This window comes from Schistocerca cancellata, chromosome 5 (genome assembly GCF_023864275.1).
Source record: "Schistocerca cancellata isolate TAMUIC-IGC-003103 chromosome 5, iqSchCanc2.1, whole genome shotgun sequence".
NCBI lineage: Eukaryota > Metazoa > Arthropoda > Insecta > Orthoptera > Acrididae > Schistocerca > Schistocerca cancellata.
In genome coordinates this window covers 553,089,746-553,101,787 of record NC_064630.1, presented here as the reverse complement: position 1 = coordinate 553,101,787, position 12,042 = coordinate 553,089,746, and the positions used below count along the sequence as shown (strand labels likewise).

Genomic DNA, 12,042 nt, shown 5'->3' with positions numbered 1-12,042 from the left:
ACCTAAATTGTGTCTCATATTACAATGGACCAACTTTGTTTCGATTTGGAGGTGCGGCCTAACACTTTTCTCTCCCCTTGAATTTCGAGTCTCAAATTTCAGGTGCGGCTTAGATTTGGGAATTTTTTTCCCCCTTATTTTGAGTCTCATATTTCAGGTGCGGCTTAGATTCGAGTGCGGCTTAGATTCGAGTAAATACGGTAATGAGTGAAATCCAAATGAGGCATTGGTACACTGATTTTAAAAATGACCGTACCGATGTTCACTATGAGGACTGCAGTGGTAGGCCTAGCCTTGTAACTAATGAACTTGTGATGAAAATCAATGACAAAATTTGTAAAATCATCGTTTCATGATGTGAGACTTCTTGCGGTCACTGTGGCATGATACTGTGGTACCTGCTATAGTCAGCAGGATCCGGTGTCGCAACAGTAGTGAGAATACCACCAGAGAGCGGTGCCTTTATGGTGAACAATATTCACATAGCTGAGAAACGTTGGAAAATGTATCTGGCTCGTTGGTGCAGTGGTAGAACAATATTAATTTGTAATACTCGATAGTTTCTGTTATCGTTACATACGGAACTCATAGTATACTTCAATTCCGTTTTTGTGATGTAATGTGGTACAAGGAGAGGACCACCCCGCTCTGCAGTGTTGCCAAATTTATTCAAGATGGCAAATCTGAGATGGCAATCATAGATGTGGTAACATCGCACTGACATCATGGTGGTAAATTCAAATTTTGGTGGGACAATACATCAATTGGGACACCTCCACAAACCTAACTCCAATCTCCCTCCTCCCTCCCCTTCCCCAAACGGAAATTTTTGGGAAAAGGACTCAGTGTGTGGTAGGCTGCTGGATAGGATGAATTGTGGTATATGAATTTTGATATATTATTTATTAAAACAATTTGAGTCATCAAAAACATTAGTTACATCCAGAGCGTTCAACTTGAGCTCTGGAGTTCACAATACCACCACGAGGAGGTGCTGTTGGCCCTCCCCCTCCTCCCCTCCTGTGACATAATCCAAGATGGCAGTGTGGGGAAGAATGGCGGGAAATTTATTCAATCTGTGCTGAAATTCCCAAGAGGACAGACATAACTGTTTATTGTGTACTACATGTTCAATGGATGAGATGCCAGTGCTTGAAAAGGAGGAACTGTAGTCATGCAGCAAAGGACTGTGTCCATAGCCATCTGCCTGATGCTTGGAAAGCAATAATATTTGGTGAATGTATGAAGAAGACAAATACACTTCATCAAATAATGAAGATGTAGTAGGATGGTGCTAGGTTACACTTCACAACTGATGCTGCTAAATGCGTGTGCTGTAGCTGTAGATCATTCAATAAAAGTCCAGTCCATCTTTTGAAGAGCAAGAGGCAAGACGTTCACCCATTCACCCACTCTGGTGCAAGCGCTCATGACATGAGCCAAAGCGACTGCAGTGTGGCCATACAATAAGCACTTCCTGTTGCAATAGAAATTCCCGCAGCCTTCCTCCTCAGCCAAGGCACGTGGATACTCCTTGTCATTGAACACGAACTTCCTAAGGAGTTATGAAATCTGCATTTAAGAAATGTGTGAAAATTGTCACATACATATCATGAAGGTGTCACAGGAACTAAATTTACCACTGCACAAAGAGAGAGAGAGGGATAGAGAGAGAGAGAGAGAGAGAGAGGTTTGCAGACGATGCAAGTATATATAAGAAATTTTCAATGTAAACATGTGTGTTATTCCTAGGAATACCACCACCACACTTGAACACTGACGATAAAAAAAGCTCAGGGCACACTTGCGAAACCACTGTGGGACACTTCGCGCACTTTTGTGGGGAATACCACATCTTTTTCTTGTCTTTGAGCATGAGCTGCTTGAGAATTTATTAAATCCAACCGATTATATCTCTAAATACACTTTCAAAAAGATTTATGCACAGTACTTTTGCTCCAATGTATGCCACTACACTTGAACTCAGACTTGGAAAAGATCGCAGTACACTTGTAAAACCTCCCAGTCTTCATCCCTGGGACATGTCACACGCTTTTGTGGGAAATAGATCCCGAAACCAATTTTACACACCAAAATGACGATATTTGGGAGTCGAAGTAAATATCTATGTAGCTCTAAACAGGATCTCACCATTTTTGGAGTTTTAGCTTCTCGAAGCACACTGATGTCTAAGCACAGACGAGAAAACCACAATAACAACATATACAAAAGTTCATGACTTATTTCGAATCTCATAACAGATAATGAAAAAAAAAAAAACACACACACACACACACACACAAACAGAATTCTGTTTCTCATTCACATACTACAAAAACAGACAGATCCAAAAAAAAGAAAAAAGAAAAAAAAACAAAAAAAAAAAAACCACATACGCACATGGACTGTATATGGTTGCAGCACTAGATTTTTCCCATGAGGTCGATCGGTCATCCACTGCGGCCAACGGACATGAGACAACTGCCCCCGCACATGCTGGCCTGATGCGCGATAAGAGCACCCTTCCACAGACAGTGGCTACTCTCCGAACTAGTGCACAAAGGACAGGCTGGTTCCCCCACCCAAAGGTGTTACTGTTTCCAGCCTCCACCTGATTACTTGCTGCCATGCTTTGTACAGCCACCTCCAGACTGCGATTACAAGAACATGTATTTTCACATGGTTTGCCAGAAATCATACCATTTATGCGTATGTTCTCAGTATCAGCCACATAGCAGTATGCTTCTGATTGCTTGTACAGTACATTCCGAAAATAAAGAGCAGAAATTATAGCTCTAGAAACCTGAAACTTTAGTGAGATCATTGTGTGTGACATACTGCAAACAACTGAGTACCTAGAAACTTATTTCGTCTGTGAAGGTCTTTACGTGAAAACTCAAAAATATAGAAATCTGGTAGTACCACTTGTATTTTTTAACGAATACCAATGTCAGTGAAATAAAAGATTCCAAATCATCCTTGTACTGTATGAAATCAATTAAGGTGTTTTTCATGTCTGAAGGACCAGCAAACATCTCTTACACCTGTTTTTCACCATCTAGCTACACACAGCACACATCACAACAGATGTTCTCTCAACCAAATAAAGATCTGACATGTTTAGAATGGCAGCATAAACAGTCAACCAATCAATTTACATGATAGGGAATAATTGTCCAGCACAAACCCATATTGAACCTTCTCAAATTTCCATGGAGGATACTCACAACACATGCGATCACGAAGACTGCCCAACACATACTGAGTTCACTATTCACGTGCCTAGAAAGAGAGACATAGTTAGCGCCACATGACCCACACGCCTGGCAGAATCATAATAGGAAACAAGCCACATATTTATACCTCTAATTACAATTAAATATTACAATTGCAGCCTCAATCTGATGACATTCAACAATGAACGAGGGATGCAGATCTCCTTCAGACGGTAGTACCTATATGTAGTTTGGAGACGCACAGCAATGCAGTAGCAAAATCCTTGCCCTTCCAGTTCCCGTAACTGCATGTACTCTGTTTTCTGCTACCTTGTGTTGCAGGAGAAACCTTCTTTTGGCACTCACCTTACACACTGTACACGGGTGGTGGAGCTATGACAACATGTTCCCATTTCCACCAAGTGGTCAAAATACCACACTGTCGCATCAACTCAGCTCAACCTGTCTCTCCACGGGTTGCAGAGGGTGGTCGATATAGCACTCTCTGACTTAAATTGCGATGATCACATGGACAAAGTTGCAGCCAGGGCAGGGCAATGACTGAGGAACGGTTAAAAGATGCAAGGGGGCTGTCTATAAGCATGTTGGAGTTTTGGTGTATGGGTTCCTTAGCAGATATAGGTTCGAAAAAGGTGACTCTTTTCGACATATAAGAGTGCTGCAAACATGATTCACTAGCGGCTGTAATCATTAAAAGGCATGTCCACAGGGTCCAATGCAAGTGTGAGGTTGGATGGAAAGACCTGATTCAAATTACAGACAGCATCTCTATCACCATGTGTAGCACTATAGATCTGAAAAGCCAGTGTATTGGTCATAAGATTTTGTACATTTCATAGGAGCTCAATTTAGCATTGCATTTTTTAAGTGATTCATTACACAGTACTCCATCTACTGTATGTGATCATTCTCAATCAACCGTCATCTTCCCTCACTTGCAACCAGTGGATAAATTGCAGAACCTCTCACGTGGCATCAAGATAGAAAGTGTTACAAATACAGTTTGTTAGTGTGAGAGATACATAGCAGCAGCATGAGGGAGTTGCAAATATCAGGTTAATACCATGTGCCTTAGGCGGATCACTTTCTTAATTCGGTGAGAATAGTGGTTTTATTATGAGCTTACACCGCCACCGACTTGCACCCGTGCTTTTGGTCTCTTAATAATAATAATAATAATTCTTGCGTAGACCGCCAAATAACCCACAAGTTGAAACAACAATAAAAACTATCAACACAATCATACAATACAAAATAAATGAAAACACAACTATGGAAGAGTTACAACTACTGGTTTATATAGGAGCACTCACTACACTAAATATACACACTAGGCAGAGATCAGAACCAACCAACACACAGAAGAAACCCACAAAACCAGCATGGCAACACAGGCTACGGATCAGAATAGAAAAACTGAGAAAAGACATCGGACAGCTAACACAATTTATAAGAAATGAAATGTCAGAAAAAAAAACGAAAAAGGTTAGGTAAAATCTCACAACAAGAAGTGATAGAGCAATTAGATGAAAAGAAGCAGAAATTACAAGCATTGGCCAAACGACTTAGAAGATACAAAAGAAGTGAAAATAGAAGGAAACAAAACCAAACATTCAACACAAACCAAAAGAAATTTTACCAGACAATAGATAACACACACATTAAAATAGACAATCCACCAAACATAACAGACATGGAACACTTCTGGAGCAACATATGGTCAAACCCGGTACAACATAACAGGCATGCACGGTGGATACAAGCAGAAACAGATACATACAAGATGATACCACAAATGCCTGAAGTGATAATTTTGCAACATGAAGTCACCCAAGCAATTAATTCTACTCACAGTTGGAAAGCACCTGGAAAAGATAAAATAGCAAATTTATGGCTAAAGAAATTCACCTCAACATATTCACATCTAACTAAATTATTTAACAATATGAATATAATAGAGGGAAACATTCCATGTGGGAAAAATATATCTAAAAAGGAAGATGATGAGACTTACCAAACAAAAGCGCTGGCAGGTCGATAGACACACAAACAAACACAAACATACACACAAAATTCAAGCTTTTGCAACGAACGGTTGCTTCGTCAGGAAAGAGGGAAGGAGAGGGAAAGACAAAAGGATGTGGGTTTTAAGGGAGAGGGTAAGGAGTCATTCCAATCCCGGGAGCGGAAAGACTTACCTTAAGGGGAAAAAAGGACAGGTATACACTCGCACACACTTTTAGATATAAATTATTTAACAGTTACATTGCAGACCCAACCACATTCCCTGATACACTTACACATGGAATAACTTATCTGAAACCTAAAGATCAAGCAGACACAGCAAACCCAGCTAAATAATGCCCCATAACATGCCTACCAACAATATACAAAATATTAACTTCAGTCATTACACAGAAATTAATGACACATACAACACAGAACAAAATTATAAATGAAGAACAAAAAGGCTGTTGCAAAGGAGCACAAGGATGTAAAGAGCAACTGATAATAGATGCAGAGGTGACATATCAAGCTAAAACTAAACAAAGGTCGCTACACTATGCTTACATTGATTACCAAAAAGCTTTTGATAGTGTACCCCACTCATGGTTAATACAAATATTGGAAATATACAAAGTAGATCCTAAATTGATACAGTTCCTAAACATAGTAATGAAAAATTGGAAAACCACACTTAATATCCAAACAAATTCAAATAATATCACATCACAGCCAATACAGATTAAGCGTGGAATATACCAAGGAGACTCATTAAGTCCTTTCTGGTTCTACCTTGCTCTGAACCCACTATCCAACATGCTAAATAATACAAATTATGGATACAATATTACTGGAACATACCCACACAAAATCACACATCTGCTATACATGGATGATCTAAAACTACTGGCAGCAACAAATCAACAACTCAACCAATTACTAAAGATAACAGAAGTGTTCAGCAATGATATAAATATGGCTTTTGGAACAGACAAATGTAAGAAAAATAGCATAGTCAAGGGAAAACACACTAAACAAGAAGATTACGTATTGGATAACCACAGCAACTGCATAGAAGCAATGGAAAAAACAGATGCCTATAAATATCTAGGATACAGACAAAAAATAGGAATAGATAATATTAAAGAAGAACTAAAAGAAAAATATAGACAAAGACTAACAAAAATACTGAAAACAGAATTGACAGCAAGAAACAAGACAAAAGCTATAAATACTTATGCTATACCAATATTGACCTACTCATTTGGAGTAGTGAAATGGAGTAACACAGACCTAGAAGCACTCAATACACTTACACGATCACAATGCCACAAATATAGAATACATCACATACATTCAGCAACTGAAAGATTCACATTAAGCAGAAAGGAAGGAGGAAGGGGATTTATCGACATAAACAACTTACATTATGGACAGGTAGACAATTTAAGAAAATTCTTTATAGAACGAGCAGAAACTAGCAAAATACACAAAGCAATCACTCATATAAATACATCGGCTACACCATTGCAATTTCATAACCACTTCTACAACCCTTTAGATCACATAACATCAACAGATATGAAGAAAGTAAATTGGAAAAAGAAAACACTACATGGCAAGCGCCCGTATCATCTAACACAGCCACACATCGATCAAGACGCATCCAACACATGGCTAAGAAAAGGCAATATATACAGTGAGACGGAAGGATTCATGATTGCAATACAGGATCAAACAATAAACACCAGATATTACAGCAAGCATATTATTAAAGATCCCAATACCACAACAGATAAATGCAGACTTTGCAAACAACAAATACACTCCTGGAAATTGAAATAAGAACACCGTGAATTCATTGTCCCAGGAAGGGAAAACTTTATTGACACATTCCTGGGGTCAGATACATCACATGATCACACTGACAGAACCACAGGCACATAGACACAGGCAACAGAGCATGCACAATGTCGGCACTAGTACAGTGTATATCCACCTTTCTCAGCAATGCAGGCTGCTATTCTCCCATGGAGACGATCGTAGAGATGCTGGATGTAGTCCTGTGGAACGGCTTGCCATGCCATTTCCACCTGGCGCCTCAGTTGGACCAGCGTTCGTGCTGGACGTGCAGACCGCGTGAGACGACGCTTCATCCAGTCCCAAACATGCTCAATGGGGGACAGATCCGGAGATCTTGCTGGCCAGGGTAGTTGACTTACACCTTCTAGAGCACGTTGGGTGGCACGGGATACATGCGGACGTGCATTGTCCTGTTGGAACAGCAAGTTCCCTTGCCAGTCTAGGAATGGTAGTACGATGGGTTCGATGACGGTTTGGATGTACCGTGCACTATTCAGTGTCCCCTCGACGATCACCAGTGGTGTACGGCCAGTGTAGGAGATCGCTCCCCACACCATGATGCCGGGTGTTGGCCCTGTGTGCCTCGGTCGTATGCAGTCCTGATTGTGGCGCTCACCTGCACGGCGCCAAACACGCATACGACCATCATTGGCACCAAGGCAGAAGCGACTCTCATCGCTGAAGACGACACGTCTCCATTCGTCCCTCCATTCACGCCTGTCGCGACACCACTGGAGGCGGGCTGCACGATGTTGGGGCGTGAGCGGAAGACGGCCTAACGGTGTGCGGGACCGTAGCCCAGCTTCATGGAGACGGTTGCGAATGGTCCTCGCCGATACCCCAGGAGCAAAAGTGTCCCTAATTTGCTGGGAAGTGGCGGTGCGGTCCCCTATGGCACTGCGTAGGATCCTACGGTCTTGGCGTGCATCCGTGCGTCGCTGCGATCCGGTCCCAGGTCGACGGGCACGTGCACCTTCCGCCGACCACTGGCGACAACATCAATGTACTGTGGAGACCTCACGCCCCACGTGTTGAGCAATTCGGCGGTATGTCCACCCGGCCTCCCGCATGCCCATTATACGCCCTCGCTCAAAGTCCGTCAACTGCACATACGGTTCACGTCCACGCTGTCGCGGCATGCTACCAGTGTTAAAGACTGCGATGGAGCTCCGTATGCCACGGCAAACTGGCTGACACTGACGGCGGCGGTGCACAAATGCTGCGCAGCTAGCGCCATTCGACGGCCAACACCGCGGTTCCTGGTGTGTCCGCTGTGCCGTGCGTGTGATCATTGCTTGTACAGCCCTCTCGCAGTGTCCGGAGCAAGTATGGTGGGTCTGACACACCAGTGTCAATGTGTTCTTTTGTCCATTTCCAGGAGTGTAGAAACAGTAGATCACATCACAATTGGATGTACAATACTAGCAAATACAGAATACCTCAAAAGACATGACAATGTAGCAAAAATAATACATCAACAGCTTGCCTTACAACATAAACTTATAAAACAACATGTTCCCACATACAAGTATGCACCACAAAATGTACTGGAGAATGATGAATACAAATTATACTGGAACAGAACCATTATAACAGATAAAACAACACCACATAACAAACCTGACATCATACTCGCCAATAAAAAGAAGAAATTAATACAACTAATCGAGATATCCATACCCAATACAACAAATATACAAAAGAAAACAGGAGAAAAAATTGAAAAATACATCCAACTGGCTGAGGAAGTCAAGGACATGTGGCATCAGGATAAAGTTGACATTATACCAATTATACTATCAACTACAGGAGTCATACCACACAATATCCACCAGTACATCAATGCAATACAGCTACATCCAAACTTATACATACAACTACAGAAATCTGTAATTATTGACACTTGTTCAATTACCCGAAAGTTCCTAAATGCAATGTAACATATACCGTACAGTTAAAAGGAAGTCACGCTTGATCAAGGTCCGCGTCACCTTCCATTTTTAACCAGACATAACGTCTGAGACAAGAAAGAAATAATAATAATGGCGTGTGATGAGGGCCTTCCGTTGGGTAGACCGCTGGTCTGGTGCAAGTCTTTCGATTTGACGCCACTTCAGCGACTTACGCGTCGATGGGGCTGAAATGATGATGATTAGGACAACACAACACCCAGTCCCTAAGTGGGGAAAATCTCCGACCCAGCCGGGAATCGAACCCAGGCCCTTAGGATTGACAGTCTGTCGCGCTGACCACTCAGCTACTGGGGGCGGACTTGGTCTCTTAATACATACTCTAGCGATCATCGTCCATATTCATTGTCACGGTATTTGTGTGGGAGATCACTTCATTCAGAAGCAATACCATAGCTCAATTTATAAAGCTTGTGTAGTTTTGAAGATAGATATCGTTGACGATACTTGTGTGTACCTGTAGAACCAAGATCGCCTTTTTTGCAGGGTGACTGAAACCATTGCACTTGTGTTTTTAATATCTTGTCACTTATAAGACGATTACATCTCTTGCCCTAAGACACACAGGTACCACTCACAACAAAAACAAATGAGACATGTCCATCCATTGAGGATTTTTTCCCAATATTGTTTGGTGTCACCAACGTCGAATTACTGGTAACGTATTATTCTTAGTAGGGTATGTGTGATATATTCGCTGTGATCAGCAGTCTTACAAAGTATATGTTGGGAGTGTAAAGTGGTCACTGTTCTGAAATGTGCAAAGAAAATGGCTTAGTCCTGTTGCAAGGAAGGTATGAATTTGACATGGAAAAATGTGATTTCAGCACATCAATAGCCGTAGAGGGGATGAAAGATACTTTTACATGGAAAGTTATGTCCAGTTATAAGAATGGTACAGATTTTGATATTTGTAGAGCCACAGACATCAGGAGAGGTACTTCAAATACTTTGATCATTGTCGAATGTCATCAGATTGAGGCTACATTTATAATATTCAGTTATAATTACAATGATAAATATGTGGCTTGTTTCCTACAACAATTCTGCCTGGCATGTGGTGCACGTGGTGGATGCAGTCTGTGGCCAGAACAATTGATGTTTCCAGCTTATGGCAGGATCCATTGTCTTGAGCCACCCGAACTAGAGGCTGAGGTACAACAATACAGCTGACCTAATGGTGTCACTCTCTAGGCAGGTGAGTGGCGAACTAATACGCAGTATGTGTTGGGCAGCATTTGTGATCACATGTGTTGGGAGTATTCTCCATAGGAATTTGAGAAGATTCAATACAGGCGAGCATTTGGACTGGACAATTACTCTCTCCCATGTAAATTGATCGGTTGACTGGCTGTGCTACCGTTCTACACATTTCCCGTCTTTATTTGGCTGAGAGAACATCGTTTGTGATGTGTAATGTGTGCATCTAGATGGTGAAAAACAGGTGGAAGAGACGTTTGCTCGTTCTCTACATGTGAAGCACCTTAATTGGCTTTGTAAAGTACAAGGATGAGTTGGAATCTGTTATATCATTGACATCAGTATTCATTAAAAAATACGAGTGGAACTACCAGATTCCTCTATTTTTGAGTTTTCATGTAAAGATCGTGGTATATGAGATAAGTTCCTAGTTACTCAGTGGTTTGAAGCTTGTTCCACACAATGAACTCACTAAAGTTTCAGGTTTCTAGAGATATAATTTTCACTCTTTATTTTCGAAATTATACTGTACAAGCGATCGGTAGCAGACTGCTATGTGGTTGAGACCAAGAACTATCGTGTAAATGGTATGATATTCTGGCAGACCACGCGAAAATACGTATGTTCTCGTAATCCCATAGTCTGGCGATGGCTGTACAAAGCATGGCAGCAAGAAAGCACGTAGAGGCTTCAAACAGTAATGCCTTTGTGCAGCATAACCAGCATAATCTTTGTACACCAGTTTGGAGAGTGGCCACTGTCCGGGGAAGCATGCTCTGATGACACACCAGGCCAGCATGTGCAGGGGCAGTTGCCTCATGAGCATTGGCCACAGTGGATGACCAAACGACCTCATGGGAAAAATCTAGTGCTGCAACAATATACAGTTTTTCTGATTCAAAAATGGTTCAAATGGTTCTCAGCACTATGGGACTCAACATCGGAGGTCATCACTCCCCTAGAACTTAGAACTACTTAAACCTAACTAACCTAAGGACATCACACACATCCATGCCCGAGGCAGGATTCGAACCTGCGACCGTAGCAGTCACGCAGTTCCGGACTGAAGTGCCTAGAACCGCACAGCCACCGTGTCTGGCTTTTCTGGGTGGAGGGATCTTTCTGTATTTGCAGTAAGTGTACGAAAATCAGAATTCGAAATATTGTGTTATAGACGAGATCTGTCTGTCTTCGCGATGTGTGTACGAGTATCTGGTGGTTGATAGCTGTATGCAGGATGCAGAAATGATGACCTTGTATGGTGCAGGAACGAACTGTATTTACTGCATCGATATAGTATGGTGGTACAATCGTTTGTGGTGATATAGCCTGGTTGGAGATCTGTTTCACACCGAAGAATTCAAGCTTTTCTCTCCAGTAGCAGAGCAGTGTAATTGAGGAAGTGTCTTTCGATAGTTTCCATATTTCATGATCTGTAGACCACTTTTGCAGGGTTTAACTGTCAGTGCAATATAACTGCTGTACGTTTTTCGATCTGCGCTGAAAGTCTATCGTAATTTATCCATTAATTTATCCATCTGTAGAAAGTGGCAGACAGTGCTCTCATAACTGCAGCATCAGTTTGGACGGTGAATTCAGTAAAAACCAATCAGAATGCTCCATTCACTAGAAGTTCCTTGACATCAGAGTCACAAAACATTCTTTGTGCAGGGCATAGGAGCCTCTACAAACAGGTTCTAACAAGAGAGGCGGAAGTTATCTATGAAAAGCTCCGTAACGTCTGAGGGTCACATGATATCTCCTTCCTT

The 12,042-nt window shown here is 41.7% G+C and overlaps 1 protein-coding gene across 1 annotated transcript in view; it reads right to left on the bottom strand.

The window, feature by feature from the left end:
- LOC126187895 (uncharacterized) overlaps positions 1-12,042 on the bottom strand; it is an 82,619-nt gene that overhangs the window by 28,480 nt on the left and 42,097 nt on the right. Inside the window, exon 3 of the mRNA XM_049929246.1 lies at positions 3,228-3,282. Within this exon, the coding sequence (XP_049785203.1) occupies positions 3,228-3,282 (55 nt within the window). The remainder of the gene's footprint in view (positions 1-3,227; positions 3,283-12,042) is intronic.